This window comes from Cyrtonyx montezumae, unplaced genomic scaffold, assembly GCF_038088225.1.
Source record: "Cyrtonyx montezumae isolate F1298 unplaced genomic scaffold, pur_monq_1.0 scaffold_1, whole genome shotgun sequence".
Classification (NCBI taxonomy): domain Eukaryota; kingdom Metazoa; phylum Chordata; class Aves; order Galliformes; family Odontophoridae; genus Cyrtonyx; species Cyrtonyx montezumae.
Genome location: NW_027071825.1, coordinates 25,814,314 through 25,834,107, shown reverse-complemented (window position 1 = coordinate 25,834,107; position 19,794 = coordinate 25,814,314). Strand labels below are relative to the sequence as shown.

The window sequence follows — 19,794 nt, the reverse complement described above, 5'->3', positions numbered from 1 at the left end:
AAGATGCAGCATGTTCAAAGCATGCATATACACACTGCCATTAAACATATTTTTAATTAGCTTTAGCGAGGCTAAATTTAAATCCAAGCGTGACTAACATGCTCGCAATGCTTCAGTCTGTCTCTTAAATGAAAACATCAAACCCTAAACTGTAAAACTAATGGTTTCTGCAGGGCTGTTCTCTCCGCAGCATCTCAGTCGAGCTCATGTGCTGCTTCTCCCAGGCTTTGCGATGACACACAGCCACATTCCTTGCCAGCACTTCTTTAACCCAACAAGTGACCTAGATCCTCCAAGGTTCAGAAGGAAAATGCCAGTTTCTCTTCAGAGCAAGCTGATTTTTTGTTATCCCCTCCTTTCATTTCTTCTTGGAGAAGCAAGCAAAATAAAAATCACTGATGTTAGCAGCAGGATAGTTAAAATGCTCTAATTAAGGCAGAATCTTTACCATCCAAGAAGCAGAGTTTGAAAAGACAGGCATTCTGGCTATCAGAGGAATTCCCAGAGGGTAACAGTTGCAGTGCAGGGTTGCTGTTACTTTCCCACACGTCACAGGTAACTCGAAAGTATGTCAAAAGCAAGCTTTCAGACTGAAATAGATCGGCTGAGAGATTTCCAAGACGTAGTCACAAACAATCAGTGCAAAAGCAGAACAGGGCTGTCAACAGCAACATGTGCTCTTCTGAGACTCCCTTACCTCTCATTATTCCACTTAATGGAACAGTCATTAGCAGGAGATACCTCTGCACGGCCCTGTATGAAGAAAAGCTTCCTCTGTGTCTCTTCCTAGTTCCAAGTGGCCAGGCAAGAGCACCCTATAGCCTCACTCATTGTTAATAACACACAAGACTAAAAGCACTGCAATCCTGTCACCCTTTGACAGTTTGGAATGTGAGGTTTCAAACTCAACCAAGAGCACGACACGGTTATCCTTCTCATTACATACGTGCATTTGGGACTGCAGAGATAAAAGATGGTAATTCTTCAGGCTTCCATTTTAAAATCTATAACAATCTCAGGTCTCGTGCTCAAGTGCTTGTTGCACAGACACTCAGCTAATGACTGCATCCAAGCGTGCTACCCGAAATATCCCTAGGGCAGAGAAGCATACCTGAGTGAGGAAGTAAGGAAAAAGCAGTTGCTAGTAAGGGCTGTGATGCTAAGGTATAACTATGCCAACAGCTGAAGGAAAGGGCAGGAGGAAAGAGCCTACTCAAAACCAGAAGGTAAGCCGAATGAATTCCAGGGCTTTCTTTTGATACCTGTGCACCCATCCACAGGTAAAATCATCCCATTCTCTCTGAAATTTCCTGTCTGTGTTCTCTGTGTGCCCGCAGCAGTTGGCAGGTACCTTCTGCCACATCAAATCAACGTGAGCGCTCCACATCTTCCAACCTCCATCTGCAAGACAGGACCTCAGAGAAGACAGCACTCTCAGAGCAACAGCAGGGTGCCCGTCAGCTCCTTGTGAGCTGCTTTTCTACTTCTGCCAAATACACAGTCAGAACTACACCCCTGGTCAGGACAGGCAGCAGGAGCCTGATTCCAAGGAGTCAGACTTAGCCAGAAGGGACCAACAAAAGCTACACATCGAGAGACAAAACAGAAAGCTGCAGCAAGGACAAAGATCAGTAAGCACTGGCCCACTGATTGCACTGGAAACTACACTTGAGAAGAACATCTGGGACCTAAGAGTAAGCCATCAAAAAAAAAAAACAAACCCCAAAAATATCACAGAGCTTGCTTAAAAGTGCCTATGGGAGGGCAGGATCAGACTCAGAGAAAAATTGAGGCTTTGCATGTTCCTAAAACGTTGACGGTTCCAGGCACCACTTAAATCTCAACCTGTACTTAGGAGGTCAGCATCGGAAAGAAAACAAATCCCAACTACAACTTCTCTTCATCCCAACTACAACTTCTCTTCATCCCAACTACAACTTCTCTTCATCCCAACTACAACTTCTCTTCATCCCAACTACAACTTCTCTTCATCCCAACTACAACTTCTCTTCATCCCAACTACAACTTCTCTTCATCCCAACTACAACTTCTCTTCATCCCAACTACAACTTCTCTTCATCCCAACTACAACTTCTCTTCATCCCAACTACAACTTCTCTTCATCCCAACTACAACTTCTCTTCATCCCAACTACAACTTCTCTTCATCCCAACTACAACTTCTCTTCAGGCTTGTTTTTCAAGTCAGTGAGAAGGTGACATCCCAGGTCCTCAGTGGGATACAGATCAGACAGTTCTGTACCGTTTCTCCAACTGATCTCTCCAACACAAGCTTCCTGCCAACGTACACGACTACAGAGGTGTTCAGAAGCCAAGCACGTGGTTACATGCAGCACAAGACAATTATTCAGAAATCAGTTCTGACACATCATGAAGCACTTACCAAATACTACCAGTGCCAGGAAAACTCATCAATGTTTAAGGACGAAGTCGATGCTTCTCACCTTGTCCCCTCTCAGAACTTTGAAGGCACTTAAAGCACCCTTTCACAGTCTTTATAGTTCTGGAAGAACACATTCAGCTGTACACCCAGTGCTATAGCATGAAAGGTGGCCTGAGGTATGTTTTGAGTCAATCTCTAACTCAACAGGCTCCAGAGCCAGAAGTCCAGCTACAGCCAAAAAGGAAAGCAGAAAGCAAAAAAAAAACCAAACACCCCATGTCTCTAAAATACAGTTTAGAAACATAACCAATGGCTAAACTATCAGGCAGCACTGGCCGTGAGGGAGCTCATTATTTCACCGTTATCTGGATATTTAAGACAGAGAGGAAGAGCAGTATGTGTCATCCATTAGTACAGTGAGGAACTTAATGCTTGAGGACTGGCTCACAAAGCTTAGCAACCATTTAAGATGTGGAGATACAAGCCCTGCATGGCTCCTCCAGAGCATTGGGCTCAAGGGAACTCCCATTCCTGGCTGGATTTCCTGAGACCTGCCCCAGTAAAAACTCCAGAGGCAAAGCATAGGTCTTTTCCTCACTCATTTCAGGGTAAGGTAAAGTACTCCAACAGGAAAAGTATTTGGAAGCATTAAGGAGCCCCTCCTGTCTCTCATTCCTCTCTGCTTCCCTCAGATTCCCGGAGCACCGGACACAAGTCGCCCACCCCTCCCCAGTCCCTGGAAGGGTGAGATAAAGCACTCCAGCTGGCTGACAGGGGAACTCTGTGAGAATAACTCCACTGGACTTTGAAAACTCTGTTTTTCATTCTGTAATCTTCTTGTCCATCTGCCCACATCACACCCATGCCTTTCGCTGCTCATTTTCCATAGCAATGCATCCTCTCTTTTACTCTTATCCCACCATTCCCCCTCCTCCATTTCCACAGCAGTATTTTCCAACATTTTCCAACATCATTCTCCTACTCTTTTTTTTTGCACTTGCTTCTCCACGTTCCGCTTTTCCAGTGCGTGTTCACCCGTGCACACAAACAAGGCACTCTCCATCCACCTCTCTGCCGTCACCTCCTGCCTCCCTTGCAGTCCTCCTCTCTCACCTGACCTTCTCTTGCTGCTTCTGAAACAACTTTGAATGTAAAATGACATCGGTGACCTCCTCTTCACAGAGCAGTCTCTCCAGCACCAGGACAGACTGGCACCACTCCCTGCCTTGAATTAAGCAAGGCTTTACAGCCCCATCTTCTCCTCCCTGAACAGGGCAATGGGACTTGTACCAGAGTAGCTTCAGTGGTAATGCTGTAAGGTTATTTGCTTTCTTCACTCTTCCTGGAGTGCTACCTCACTATCTCGTTCCTCTGATGATCTGAAACTTTATGCTAACTTCTAGCAATTCATATGCACGTGTAAACTTCGTTTTATTAAGATAACTGAGCTATAATCTTCAGACAGTAGTCAGACACAGCTGTCATTTTCTTGATTATCCAATCTCCCAGTTTAAACCAGCTTTCTTGAGAACAACCAGAACTGCACAGTCACACCTAGGACCCCATGCAAGGAGATCTACGCTTCTCATCTCTGCCAGCAATAATCTGAAACACCTGAGCATCACATTTGCCTTTCTGGTTTACATTATCCTGGAGGGGCACGAGTGCTTTGACTGCCTGAAACACCCAGAGTTAAAAGGGACAGAAAAGGACAAAAATAGGAATAGGACCATTAGATTTTGTCAGCGTGCTTCTGCTTCTGTCACTGACCTTAATGAACACATGACAGCAGTTCAGACCCAAGCCTGACCTGCAGAACTCCCACAGCGAGCTGTCTCCAGCTCCTCTGCACTTCCTAGCAGTATCTACTGCTTTGGTTCAGTTCTTGTCAGTTGCCAAGAACATTCATCCACTGAGGCAGCCTTAAACTGTCTTTTCTCTTCATACAGTCATTCATTTCTTCCTTCCCTACTGTCCTGCATCATCTCTTTCTCTTTCCATCACTGTAGGGTCCATCCTACTCCCCCCTAGCCCTGGTGCGTCTTCTCTGCACACATCTGCTGGCACCTGGCACAAACACAACCACTGGGCCAGTAATCTTCATCAGTAAAACTGTGTCTCCTGTCCCATTTCTTCATTTTTGTCCCCTCCATAGTCAAACAACTTCGATATTTCAATTTAATCTCATGTTGCATCTGCAGTCCTGGCTCCTCAAACACTCCAGCCCTCATTCCTCTTTGCAAAGGATACCTTGAACAAGTCTCATTTCTGCTGTGCGACGAGTGTGGAACTTTCTTTTGCCTGTGCTCCTCCTCTGATCCTGTCACTTATCTAACAGATCCCATCTCACTCCCTCATAACTCCTTCTCTTGGACATTTTGCTTCTCACACCTCATCATTCACTTCTTCCATTCAAAACTTATTTCAGTCTTTCACCTCTTAATGAATTCCTCCCCTTTCTCCACTTCTCTCCTTGCTGCTCCTTCCTTTTTCCTTCGACTCTCTGTTTACTTTTCAGTTTATGATTTCCAATATGTCATCGACTGGAGTTCACTCACATTCAGTCAGCATACTGCTCTTGGCAACAGAAATTAAGGTGTTCAGAAGCTGATCTACTTACACAGCTCTACTCTTATCTGCTTCTGGCTGCAGTATGATTCAGTCAGTCTCTCAGCCTTACGTGAGTACATGGCTGACAGTCCAAAATCAAAAAAGCCCACAGATTGATAAACTTTTCACCTGCCTTTTCTGCTTTGTCGCCTTTTCTTTCCAGACAATAGCAGGTGACAATAGCACCCAGGGTGCCAGCCTCTCTACGGGCTGCCTTTACATCCCCAGACGTAAGCTGAATCTCATTTGTTTAGGTTCTTTTTGTGTCACAGCTGGAATTCAACCTTCCCTTTCTAGGCATATCCTTACAGTTCTCTGCTGCACTCTGTCACCTAGTCCTGTTACCGATAGGCCTTTTTCTCTAGCCTGCTGTCATCTCATTCAAAATGATGCTGAACGTCCACTCAAAAGGCTGCTGGGGAAAGCATTTCCCCCAGCCCTTACCATCCCATCCATCTATAGAGTTCACCACTTCCCTCACACAAGTTAGGTCATCACTCTGCTTCCACGGCCTTCACGGTTCGCGGACTGTTCCCAGTCTCCACTCCATCCCTCCCATTCTCATGACGATGCCTTCTGCCACACATCTATTCCAGAGACACTTCCACCCACTTAGGTTGTTTGTATTTTTTTTAAAAAGAAGGAAAAATTCTCTTGTTGAACTTTTCAAGCTCAGTAGGGAACCTCTTTAAATACCTCCAGAAGAAATACTTGGCTATGGAAAATGGTCTTAAGACTCTCCGTTGCCTTGATGTTTACAAGTGACTTGAAAAACACCAAGACTGCCTCAGATACCAGCCAGCAGAGGATAACCTATGTGTATGGACGTGCCTCATGTGAGACTTATTCTGTACATTCCTTTTGGTCAGGTTAGTCCTTTTGTGCAGCATCTACCACTGCACTGAGCTACTAGTGGTGTTACTAATCCTTCCTAATACCATAGTGCCTAAAGTCTTAATTGTCACTAAATATTTCGTGACTAAGTATTTCACGGCAAGACCAGGAGTTATTATTGGCATCCTTTGATGTCCGTATTAAATTTAAAGCTGAAAATGTGGTGTTGGCACAAAAGCTTCACACTTCTGAAAGATGCAGAACTACTGACGACTGCGTAAGTCACAGCCTGTTTATCTTTTCCTTTTATTAATTGTGGAAGTTTGGAAATACACAAGCATTCACGGCGCTTCAGCTGCAGTCCTACAACTTTTAAACAGACCCTTCCCTCACAGCAGGGATGATCACTCAGAACCCTGGATGGTGCTTCAGGATAGAGAATTTTAAGCAAAGTTTATTAGTCCTCTTGAAACATAAAAGATCCGAGGTCACTCATTCACATTCTTGAAGAGATACCGGTATTTACACACGACTTCAAGATTTTCAGTCATTAAAGGAATTGGTCATAAGCACCAACACACGGGGAATAAGCAAGATGTTTGATGCTCCCTTTAACAAAGGCTGCATGGAGTTTTCAGACACGTCAAGTAATTCACCACTTAATGCTCTTCAGCTCAAACATCTCCAAAGCGCTGCTGAGAACAACCCGCCCCAGAATCACTGGGCCAAACCCCTGCCCTGATGCCACACAACATGCAGTATCCACATGCAACGTGGAGGTTCTTGAAGAACGTTGGCTTTTCAAGTCACAAGGCACTCGACCCTCTGCAATAAACCACCATAAGCTCAGTGCCTCAGAGGTCAAACTAAATAGACCTTTTCAGGTTACAAACCCACACAGAATAAGTTACTGTTTTCTAACCTTACCCCACACTTAGTCAGTGACAGAGTTACCATATTTGTTACAACTAAAGCTCAATACTTGCAGATGCACAATAGGTTATTCCCATACTCTTCAGATGACCCCAAGCCTCCAACCCAAGGATGACAGTGCAACATCAAGAAGGAACGGCACTGACGAACCCAACAGCTTCCTAATTAAGAGCTGTGAATTTCAAAGTTTTGAGAAAGAAGTAAATAAATTCCAAGATAAAATCCTGTAAGCTCTGGATTATAAATTAAATAAACAATCAACGGATGACAATTTTTTAAAGAGACAATTATGCTTTTCAGAGCAAAACCACTGGAGGTGGGGATGCCTGTTCATAAATAACATCCTGGGTTGGAGGCTATTTACCAGCCTCAGGACTACAGTAAAGCCATTAATAAAACAAGATCACAAAGAGCTTAAAATATTTTATGTTCTAAAGAGCTTAGGGAACAAAAAGCCCATATGTTTAAAAATATCTTTAAATAAAGTGCATGAGATTACTGCTGATTAAAGATGCCAGCCTGGAAGCTGCAGTTACCGTTTATGCCCGGTGCAGGTGACACACTGCCCCATTAACGGGGCTCCAACTGACCTGAGGAGGCTTGCACTAGGCATAGAAAGCCAAAAGCCACCTCCATGACCTTGCAGTCCCTCGTCCTCTTACTAAGATCAGCACTGTGAGCTGTGTCTAAGCAACACAGACACGCTCCTCTTCTGAGGATACAACCAAGGCTCAGCAAACTCTTCCACACAGGCAGAACAACATGTCTGAAACAGGAGAAACTACTGCTTTTCTGAAGGATGTTTCTGGGACACGGGCTCACTCACGGTGACCTCCACCTCTTACAAAGCCACCATCTGGGAATCTTATGGGAGTGTGAAAATACTTTCTACTGTTTTTCTGTCAACCCTGGTAAAAACAGGAGGCAGAGATGGGAAATGTGCCACTTAAAGGAAGCAGATTTGGAATTATCTGTTCTGATTAGAACTCCGTGTACTTCTTGCAAGCATGGAAAGGGGAAATTCTAAGTGCAAACTGTATGCAGGAGAAAATCTATTTATCTTTCTTAACTGTGGTTTCAGCATCGCTATACTGCTTCATGATGTGGAACTTCACAAGAAAACTATTTGATATAAATCTTTGAGCAGATTTAGAAGTCTTTAAAATACTAACCTGCATACTATCACAAACCAAGTTCTTATTCAACTGCCTTTGATCACGAGGAAAATCTATTAACATAAAATAATACCAAAGTTACAGCCACCTCCTGAAGACCTGGCTCAGACTGCCACAGCTGCAGTGATTCCAGGGAAGTGAGGACATTTTCTATCAGCTGGGGACTTGGCCTGACAAAGGTAAAGGCACTGAGCAGCGTGCCAAATCAAGTGTGTGTGCATTTAAGCTTATTTCACTCACCACTAAAGCCTCCCTGCTTTGAAATACACCTTTGAAAAAGAGCACACAGCCATAGTTCTTGCAGAAATGCTGACAAGTAAAAGGGAACACCAAAATCTCATCTGGCTGCGAAAGAAAAAGTGAAATGAGACCCAAATCTACGTTCACTCAAACTTTGGAGAAGTTTCTGCAAACTTCTGAGCGACCCTCGTTAGTTAAAACAACCGTGGCTGTTTGTTTGGGGTACATGAAGCAGATTCCTAGCAACTGGGACGAGCCACAGCCTACTCTGAAGTAACAGTGAAATGCCCAGCTTTTAAGATCAGACCAAAAAATAACCCTTATTTCTGTATTGTCTGATCCATGGCCACAACCAGTCAGATCTGTTTTTATGCACATCAGCGCTTTCAGCCGGCCCTGACAGACAACTCCAGCGCTGTTGTTTTTAAACAGCGAGAGCAGTCAGTGCTAGAAGTTAACATTGCAGAGATTGGTGTGAAATCCAGCTCCCTGCAGCAGGCTCCAAAGTCCATGAGCAGCCTTCCAAAACACCACCATGCCAGCTTCACTTACCCCGAGCCACCTCGCTCCTTTGTTGGCAGCTTGCTGGATCTGCACTCTTTTCAGGGTGACATGGTAAACAGCTCCCTCTTCCACCTCTTCACCCCAGTCCTGAATTGAGCTCTGATGGGAAAGGGAGAGAAAAACAGAAAAAGGGACGTTTCCCCCAGTCCTGCTGACCAATCCATGCCACATGCCGTGCTGCTGAGGGCAGAGGATGGGCTGCACAAAGTAAACACAATCGAAGCGAGATGGAGGGATGGAGGGAACACTGGAGATATTCTTGGCAAGCTGTCCCTTCCTGTGGTATCGAGATACCCTGGCTTTCCATTTAGCTATTTTTCCTAGTCTAGCACATATTTCAAATAGTTGCACAAAGTCTTTTCTAAGGAAATAGTTTGGTTTTGATTAGCAGCCTCTCTTCCCTCTCCCTCCCGCCTCCCCCCCGTCTCTAAAGCAATTCATCTCTCCGGCCTTTCGTTTCGGGAAGGAATGGCACTTTTCAAACCCGTTGCACACTCGGGCGGGCAGCCTTTAAACTCGAAAGCTGCCAGCGTGCGAAGCGCAGCAGCCCTGTGCTCCGTCTGACAGGAGAGACCCGGTTCGCTTCTTCAAAACCCATCACTCCAGCTGCGCCAACTTCGGGAGACGTCCCCCCAGCCTCAAGCGGACACGTGCCGGGACGGTTCCCCGCTCCCCGAGCCGCACAAAGAGCGCCGCATCCCGCACGCAGCCGGCCGGAGCACCCGCTTACCATTTTAGCTTTCCACGGCAATCTCATTCTCAGTTCCTTCCCGGGCGCCTCGACGGGGCATGCCGCGCAGCCGCCGGGTGCCGCCGCCGCTCCGCCCCGACAGCGGCCGCCGCCGCGGGCCGGCCCGAGCCGAGCGGCCCCTGGGCTCCGCGCCGCGCCGCGCCGCTCCGCTCCGGAGGGCGGGAAGCAGCGCCCGGCCCCGCCCCGGCCCTGAGGTGCCCGGCCCCGCCGCGGGCTCCCCCGCCCAGCGGAGGGGAGCGGGACTGAAGTCGTGGTTGGGGGACATAAGGTCTGGGAGGCGGTGCTGCCCGTCCGACCTGTACGACTGACGTTATGGAACAAATCCTGCCCACTCTCAGCTGTCTCGCCTCAAAAAATGACTCGCCCTGCTCCTCCTGCCCGCGCAAAGCGAGGAAGCGCAAAGCGGTGACCTCTCTGCTGTGGTCAGCCCGAGGCCGGCCATCTCCAGGACACTGCTGGCTGCACTCCCACCGAGTCCTCCGCACTACAGCACAGCGTTAAGTTTGAACGTACAGAGCAGGAGGCCCTGCCCGTTACACTGCCCTGCAAGACAGGGTGCTTCTGTCACCTGCTGACGAGAGGATGAGAATTCTGCCTGGGAACGGCGCTTCCAGCCCATCCTCCGAGGGATCTGTCAGCTACCCAGCAAGAAAAGCTTCTCATACTGATGCTATAATGACTAGGTTATCATCTCTCTCTTCCTTCCTTCCCTTCCTTTCATTTTCTGATGTGGGAGTCCCTTGCTCGCAGACGAGCCTGCCCAAGTTTACAAGCACTACCCTACAAGCACCTCAAAATACCTTAAAACAACTATTTTAGGTTGTCTCTCGAGCTGGCTGCTGCACCACCTGGGTTTGTTTCCCTTCTGGACTTAGCTGAGTTGGTGAAAGAGCTAAGAATCGAAGCAGAGAGTTCTGTTTTCCCAAAGCTGGGCTCCAACAAGCAGTATATACTGACGCATTCATACACAAGCGTTACTAGCAGTTATCTCAGGGGCTGTGCTGGTTCCCAGAGACTTGCAGCTGGTAACATGAGGAAGCACACGAAAGCAAGGAACGTTATTTTAAGCTATGAAACCAAGATTGAATGGCGTTGTTACGGGTGAACAGATGTGATTATTTTCCAGGCTGTGCAATTAGATTGTTTGTGTAATACTGAAGTGATCCAGAACGTGCTGAGGCAGATACAGACTTATTCACGTGACTTAAATGTATTGTAGCCTACAAATTAAAGTCTAGATTTTCCAGTGTCCCTCAGCTTCTCCTGGAAAAACTGCACACAGCCTTCTGAATGCCTCAGGTTTTGCAAATGGTTTTCCACGATAATAATTTTTAGGTGCAAAAAAGGAGTGTGCATTGAATAGCAGTAGCTTGCCCAGCAGGCATGCGAGCACTTTCAGAACAAATTGCTATTGAATAGGACAAGCATATGTTAGCAAAGGAAAATGGATATCCAGCTACGAGGGATATAGCAGTAAAGCCAAATAATTATCCTGTACTGAATCATGATGTTCTGGTGCCATGTAAGTGCATCAGTGCCACCACCATTACTTTGGAGAGCAATCACACACACACACACACACACACACACACAAAAGAAAAAAAAAAAGTAGGTTTTTTTTTTCTAAGTGCTTCTCTAAAAGCAAGAAAATGGCAGTGAATTGAAACACTGGGAAGAAGCACAAGTATTTGACCCTATTTAACTTCTGCAGAATTAGGAATTTCAGAGTGGTTCTTGGTTCTGCTGTGTCCTTGCACAGCTGATCTGGGAAGGAAACAGCACAATTGGCTTGAAGGAGAAATTTGTTGTCTACACAAAAAGTTATTACTTTTTAAGGAAGAAGCAAATTAAAAGAAAAAAAAACCCTCAATATTGAAGTAGTATATCCCTAGTGGAAACCTGCAGTATTTACTTAAATCTGAATCTGTTATTATTATTAATCCCCATAAATCAGTTTACACAGTTAAGCTTCTGGAAGTGGTTTCCATTAAAAGGTTTCACTGGGAGGTGACAACTGCAAGCAAAATGACCAGGACAGCACACACAGTGCAACTCAGTCTGAGAAACTCATTTAATCTTACTTCAGTCCCTACCTAGCATACCAGTTCAGAAAAGCATTTATGGACTAGCTTTACTTTAGCACAAGCCTAGAACATTCACATCAAAGGAACTAAAGTCTTCAAATTGTTTTATGAACTGAAGCCTAGGCTCTGAAATCAAGAGGAACTGCAGGTTCCAACCACTGTAAGACTGAGTTTTCTGCCTATAAGAATTACAACACTGCATTACAGAGAGCCCAGCAATTGCATTTTCAGTCATCAGTTTTTACCAAAACATACGTGCCTGTTGATGCACGTATGTATTAGTTTTGGTCTTGTAGTGGGTAAGGAATACACTCAGTGTAGGCTCCTAAAAATCTATCCTACACACACACAGATAATTCTGGACAGTGGGGAGATGCACACGTAGAAATAGAGAATCCTAGAATCACAAAGCTGGAAAGGACTTACAAGATCATCCACCCATTCCCAATGCCACCACAAGCTGCTAAACCATATTACCTAAGAAAAACTTCAGGGTCTGGAAAATTTTCAGACTACAGAGCACTGACCACTTACAGCCCAACCAGAGCTCATCCACCATCCACAGAGAAATAGGCCAGTCAGAGAGTGATGAGTTTTCCGTTTTCAGCTGTTGCTACAGCTGGCATGCAGGCACTTTAATGAGAAGACAAAGCAAAAGGCCAATAAACCAGCTGGGAATTAGGAACAGTTAGTCTTACTGCTTCTGCTAGGGGCCTGACAGAAGGTGCAGATGAAACAGGAGCCAGAGATATCCAAGAAAAGAAAACGTCCAGAAGAGTGAAAGAAAAGGACAGAGTAACCAGATGATGTAAGAGTCACAGCAGTGCCTGCATGAGAAAGGACTCACATAGCTAAAAGGAGACAGGTACCGGAGACCTGCACTCCTTCAGGTTACCACCTGAAGAGCACTGCCTGAACGATGTGCAGCTGTGAACTGGAGGAAAGCATTTCACAAGACAATCTTTGTGTTCATTCATACCAGATGCAGAATAAAGCTTGTTCACAGAGACACCCCAGTGATAGCTGGTGCATTAGGTGTGCACGCCTACAGAAGGAAATAAATACTGCTTCTACTAAGACTATCTCATTAATTATTATTGGTCTGGCTTCTTTATAACCACATTTAGTTCTTGTTTTATGTTTATGGCCACATGTCCTCTTTTGATAACTAACAGGTGCTGCAGTTCTTGAGGTTGAAGCTATTTAAAGAGCTAAAATTCACGTGCAGGTGAGCTACAAAGGCTACACAATGCAGAGACTATAGAAATGCCAACACAAACCAGTTCCATATTGCTTTAATGACTGTGGCCTCTGGACTGTAGCTTGGCTGCTGTTTACTACAGCTACCATATGAAAATCTCCTGCTAATGCTTCTTTACATCAAGTACACCTCAGTTCCTGCTTTCCAGCTAATTACGCAGCTTGCCAGGGAGTCCTTTGGATCCACTTAACATCCAGTGTGCTACAGCCTTACCTGTGCTGGAGGTTCTTTACCTCTGAGAGCAGCTCTCAGCCATACACCTAATGCAGTCACTTCCATCAGTACAGTGGCAGAGCTCTGCGCATACTGCACGTTGATGTAAAGGTAACAGAGGTGAATCAGGTCCTCTGTCTTCCTCGTCTGAAAATGAATTCAACTGGGCATTTATGTTCTTTAAATAAATGGCATGCACTGCCACTCCCTGTCACCCAAGAAGAAAAATTGTTGGGATCAAAAATTAAATTTGAATTTCAAACCGCTAACTAGCCAAAGAAATGTTAGATTATGCACTGAATGCCTGCTCTTCCACTGTCTGCAACCTTTGCAATCCTCACTCCTGAGTGAAAAGGGAAAAACAACATTCAACACCCACCCCAGCCAATGCTGAAAGATGGAAGCAACAACACTGCAGCAGCTTACTATAGTATCAGATATCCAAGTTCATTGTTCTCTGGCTTCGCTGGCACTAGAGCTAAATAGAGGCCTCCAAGTAATTGGAAGTACTAACCGGCTTCATTGTAAAATGCCAGAGGAAATTCAGAGCTCCCATACATAAAACTAAATTAATGATTCATAAGGCTGCATAATTAACAATGCTAAGTCAAAAAATTATGTAGCTGAGGAAGCACATGCAGCCTTCCCTTGACCTCTCATTTCACATGTGATTGCAATTAGATAAGCATGCTCTATTTCACAAACTATGCTGCCCAATAGGGTATGGCGTGGTTTTGTACAATCTTAGATCTGTGTGGCGTATCTATTTCGCTCAAGAACAGCAAGTGCATAAACTTCTGTTTGTTAAGACTTCAAAGTAACTCTGCTTGCAAAACTATGGTCACGTCACCATCGAAATGTACCACTTGCAACATCATATGGAGAAGCAAAGGCGTATTTTATTTCACCTCCCCTGAACCTTTTTGACTCAAGAGGTGCGTATGTGGTGCCGCAGGACCTCTGAGTCCGATCTCAAAGCTGCCCCTACCAGCCTGCAGGAACCCCTCGCTCTTGGGAAACCACCCCAGGAGCAGGGACAGCAGGTCTTAGTCACGCATATCACAAAACTCTCTGTTCTTTAGGCTGTGAATGCTGTGCAAGGCTTCCTGCTCCTTTCCTATCTCCACACATCCCTGCTGCTTCAGTGCTGTTTCTTTCTCTGGTTTTGTGCAGTGCTCAGGTGCTTGTTCAGAGGAAATCTTCTTGACTACACCCTTCACAACCTTTGCAGAAAGAAATGAAATCCTGAAATGCTGCTGAGTACATGTTATTTTCTGAGGCTCTTAACTCAGTCAGATAAAAGCCAAAACCAAGACACTTTGCAGCTACGGCTGCTTCCACGCCAAATTTTAGCATACAGGCCTCAGCCACTCTGCTGCTGAACTGTTCAAAAGAAGGCAGCAAAAAGTCTTCACAGAAGGGAAAAATAGTTTTCCACTCTCCTCATATTCACACATGGATGAAATGTTTTTGCTCAAACTTTCCAAAAAATTCACCTTGGAGCCAAGTCCAAGGGCTGCACTTGGACATTTTTAAACCCTTCTGCAAAGATTAAATACTTTAATCATATAAAGAGCCATTTCTCAAGTGCAAGTTTGATTGTGGTTAATTCTCCTGATTTCTCCCAGTTCACACTGCCTCAAGACCAGAATCAACCCCAGTGCCTACAGAGAACGAACAAAAACAATTACTCCTCCTCTAACAAGAAGTTGTGAAGTCTGAATACAGAATGTCTGTATATCCAGAAGGCATTAGATCTGTACGTACAATGACAAAAGAAATGGCACCATAAAAGAGCAGATCAAAATGCCCAGCTCTGTGAGCTTCATAACAAAACTTTCATGTCACAAGATGTATGAAGAATGATGCAACGGGAGCAGCCCAAAAGTATTTGAGGTTGAAGAGGACAGTGGCTCCCCATCAGTCCTCCGGGGTCACGGTCAAACAGGTCTGAGCGTGGCATGCAGCTGAGCTCCAGGGCTGCCTGGTGACTCCGGTCACATGGAGATGTGGATTATGCAGCTGCCTCTGCATCAGCATATCCCTGCTCAGCTGGTAGATTAGGCATAGAAATAATATCTGAACCGGCTATGAACTGCATGAATTGCAAATTACCCTTTTGTGGTAACTTGATGGTATCTCATAAAAATAAAAGTAAATAAAACGTCACGTGGCTATCGCAGAGTCGTAGATTATCCTGAGTTAGGAGGGACACACAAGGATTACTGAGTCCAACTCCTGGCTCCACACAGGACCACCCAAACCCAATGCCTATGTCTGAGAGTATTGTCCAAATGCTTCTTGAGCAGCAGCAGCTTGGGGCTGTGCACTCTGCCCTGAGGAGTTCTTCCATGCTCACCACCCTCTGGTGCAGAACCTTTTCCTAACACCAAACCTGATGTGTCAGTCAGTTATTTCTTTGTAAAGAAGATGGTGCAGAACAGCTACAACAGGTCAAGTGTTTAGCTCTCAAGAGGCAACGACCAAAGAGTTCATACACAGCACAGTGCTTGAAACAAAGCTGCCCTGGAAAAGAAGGGTATTAACAAAGTGAAAGTTGCTTATGCTGTTGAAAGTGCTCTTTTTGTAAATAATGGGACCGTGTTCCTTTGTCTTATTATTATTTCCAAAGAGAATAGGCAAGTGTGCCCATAAAGAGGAAGACAGGAAAGAGGGGAGCTCAGAGATTTCTTCCTTTTCCGGAGAAAAGATTGATTCTCCTAGCTGTTTTACACCTACACTCACACATACTTTTCTGTTTCACATCATCAGTATTGTAAACACTGAGTTTTCTGCTACAGGTCTTATAAAGAATCGTAGAACACGTCCAGGAAAGATGAGAGAAGAATCTTATGGGCACTGTGACATAAATGGGTAATTGTATTTTCATCAGCTGAATTAAAACTCCTCCCCTTATTTGTCAAACGAATGGCCCATCATACAAGTGTCACACGCAGGATGCTGTCTCCACATTTCAGATCTTACTGCTTTTTTCACCTAAGATTTAACAATCCCGTTGATCACAGTATGAACACGTGGTGGGTTGATGGAGCAAAATCCTTGTTTTCCATAGCTGCTGCTCTAATGGCTTGATTCTCCATGAGAAGCTTCTTACTTTCAATACCTTTAAAAACTTGTTATTTTTCATTATTGGCTAGTAGGTGCCCAGTCTCCCTCCTCACTTGCAAATTATTGCCACCCTCCATGCTCATTTCTAGCAAATGTCAGCTTCCAGAACAAGAAACTGTACTATCCGATTAAATGAGCTCTCAAAACGTAACTTTCTTTTTTTGCCTTCTGCTCTGTTTCACTTTGCTTACAGATATACTGCATGTATGCCTTTTGTGGCCCTGCAATAGAATGCTTAAACAGTACAAAGCTCTGTTGAGTAAGAGGATTTCTATCTCCTTAATTTTCACTCTAGAGTCTTCTCTCGTTTTTCCCCTTGAAAAGAAATACTTCCTCCCTTAGAAGCCTGCATCACTCTGCTATCCTTTAATCTCTCCCCAGAGGACACTGGGCTTAATAATTACATTGGAGTGTCTATTATTCAGGATACTGGGAGTACTTCCCACTACCTGGGGCCTCCCATTCCTCTGAGCAGACCTTTGCCAGCCAGCTCTGTATTTATATCTAACTAGCTCAAAGCACAAGGACTTTGTCCTTCCCACCCATTGAGTTATAATCAGATGGCACGTCTTAATTTTGACTCATTCACTTTGTGCATACATAGTTTCCAGAAAGAGTAAGTGAGGAGTTTCAATTTCAATGCTGTTCCTATAGCAAACCTTACTAATGATGTTTTGAAAGGCGTTATATATGCTAGACTTAGTAATTTAAATCTACAAAGTGAACTCCATCGTTTGGGATTAAAACATGAGGAAAACCAGCTTGGAAAATTCTTGTGCGTTGTGAACCCCCAAACAAAGCCTGGCATTTCTGAAAGCTACACAAACACAACACAGCTAACCACATTAAAACAACAAGAACAAATTAATCAAAAACGTTTGCATTACTATTGGAGTTTATCTTATTTTCCATTTTAATCTAAGTGACCTTATCAGACTTTAATATGCCCCCTCACATTGTGGGGCATACTTCAAAATCCTTAGAAATTCCCAGGCCTCATTTTAAGAAGCTTGCTGTGCTGTCATGTAAGAGAGCTCTTCTGGATGTTGAAGGCTTCTGGACATCACAGACAGACTTCTCAGCCAGATTTGCAATAAATCTTTGCAAGCTTTCATGCAAGATGGACACTGTGCAATTCTCTGGTCTCTGATTGCAGCGCTGTTAATTCAGGCCAACAAAGGATTCCCACTAGCTAACAGAAAATAGGCTTCAATTCAGCTTGGAGTGAAGACATGAGAAAGAATCTCATTTTCCAGTTGGCTTGGGCACTGACCCTACCTTTTTCCCAGTGTTCAAACAACAATAAGCCAGAGTTGTCATCTTTTTTTCTTCTTCTCACTGGATTAAAAGGGAAATAATTGAAGTGAAGCAAGAATTCAGCTTATCTATGCATCCTTTGTTTTCTTTAATGCTACATTCATTCTATCTGATTTCATCAAATCCTACAGGGATTTTATTACCCTCTTATAGCCCTGCTACAGAGCCAAGTAGGCACCATTAAGTCAGACTCCTACTCCACAGCTTTCATCTGAGTGCTGTTTAGATTTGCAGGGAGAAGCAAAGAACGGGAGAATTTTAAACACACACGTGGAACAGCTAACCTTAGAAATACATATTACGATTGCTCTGCAACCACAATATTGTTTCATCATGCATACTGCTTCCCAACAGTTCAGATGTCAGGGATTTATTAGCTACCACAGCCTTAAACACAAGAAACCTCTAAATCAGAAAGGGTATCTTTATAGTGCAGTGTAGTAAAATCCAGTCTGGGGGAGGCTGGGACTTGGGGCTTTTGCTTTGGTTTTCATTTGTATGTTTTTACCCACTGCATCCCTTAACCTACAGCATAGTCAGAGATGCACAGCAGTGACTTGCCTTGTGCAGTCGGTGTAGGCACTCCAACTCAGAGTGCTGCCCAGGTGGGTTGCTCTCCTGCTCTCCTCTACTAAAGCTGCAAAGACCCAAGTAGCTGAAGGAGGAGATCTGTGCCTATTTGCAAAGAATGGAAAAGCAGTTTTTAAATGCATTTGCTTTCAAAGCCCACTCGTTTTCTCTCTCTAGTGAAATACAAGAATTGAATTAGATCAATATATAGATAAGGAAGATGCTCAGTCATGTGCGTTAGAGCATCAGCCTCTCACAGCTAATGGCACAGTCATGTACACCCATCACCCCCTCCTACCCTTCTTACATTTCTGCTTCCTCTGACACTGGAGTGAGCCCTGCTGCTATAGTAGCCTAAGCCAGGACCCACATAATGCATCTGCTTCTCCTTCTTGATTGCCTTACACACATAACTGGAGTGTTAAGACCTCCTCTCCTTGCTCAAGATACCTCTACATTGAGAAAACGGGTACTAAACATGCTGCTGAAAATGTTTTACCAACATCTCAGCTTTCACTTTATGTAATTATGACTCGTCTCCCACATGCTGCAAACTGAGCTTTCCAAACCTCATATTCCTGCCCTCTAGATCAGTTTAAATCTTAGAAATGTAGCATTGACTTCCTTTCCCACCGTTACTTAATATTTGCTTTTAAGATCCCTCAGAATTTGATCTCTGACTCTCCTTTCTGCCCTTAAGAAGCTCCTCACCTCTGCTGATGCTCCTTGTCACAGACCGTGCCCAGCACAGCTAGGATTTTCCTTTTGCATGTTACCCACATACACCTGGCAACCACTTCAAACTGATAAAATCACCTTCAAGAAACACCTTTATTTTGATGCCAAAAAGCATCTGCATTTCAGAACAATGACATGAAGTACCTGTGGGACCTCGGCAGCATTTCCTTTACTACAAAAAGTTCAAACCTGCAATTGATGCATATCACTGGTGATCTACACATACCTGCTCTTGCTGGCATCTGCCTTCAGACTTTGCCCTACATCTTTCCTATTGTTTGTGCTACCCTTGTGCTGCTTTTCCATTTTCATCACGTTCTTCGAGGCAGACTTCCACCCACTTGCAAAGGTTCCAGGAAAAGATGATACAAACCCTAGCTGTGACCTTCAGGCTCTATTACAAAGCAAAAAGGAACGTACCGTGGGTCTGCAGAGTGCCATATCCAACACGGTCACTCCATTGACGCCCCTGTGATGTAGATGGACCAAGCACAGTCCACTCTAACAAATCTAGACCCACGCCTTTCTAAAAATTCAGTGCAATTCTGGGAGCAGCATCCTCAGCTACTGAGAAATCCCTCGATGCTGTGTTCTTGCTGCTTGGCTGTTGCCATAGTTTATATATAACTTCCTAGAAGTGCTGCTAGTGACTTTAGTGGGTACGCTTGCAAGGGAAAGGTGACAGGATGAAATCCACAGGCTGTAAACACTTCAGTACCCTCTAAGACTGCGTTGGCTTGTTATTATTAGAGCATTGTGCTCAGACAGCAGAGACCTGCACTGACGGACACTGGTTTCTATTTCCAGCTCTATGACATTTATTTTTATTTCAACTTATTTAAAGACAGCACCATCGATCCAGAAACAAAAGTCAGGAAGGAGGTGGAAGTCCACAGTGCTCGAGACCCCAGACAATGACAGGAAGCAACCTGTGTTCTGAAAGTTCCCCCAATTCCCTTACACATTATCTTT

At 44.6% G+C, this 19,794-nt stretch overlaps 1 protein-coding gene across 3 annotated transcripts in view; it reads right to left on the bottom strand.

Moving 5' to 3' along the window:
- RGL1 (ral guanine nucleotide dissociation stimulator like 1) overlaps nucleotides 1–9,639 on the bottom strand; it is a 60,436-nt gene extending 50,797 nt beyond the window's left edge. For 2 of the 3 annotated variants that reach the window (XM_065745158.1, XM_065745167.1), the window contains exons 1-2: nucleotides 9,490–9,639; nucleotides 8,748–8,858 (exon numbers count right to left, since the gene is read on the bottom strand). In XM_065745158.1, the coding sequence (XP_065601230.1) occupies nucleotides 8,748–8,858; nucleotides 9,490–9,516 (138 nt within the window). In that variant the 5' untranslated portion in view covers nucleotides 9,517–9,639. Of the gene's footprint in view, nucleotides 1–8,747; nucleotides 8,859–9,489 lie in introns of those variants that run through there. The other variant, XM_065745174.1, reaches the window with a different exon arrangement.
- Between the last annotated feature and the right edge of the window lie 10,155 nt (nucleotides 9,640–19,794).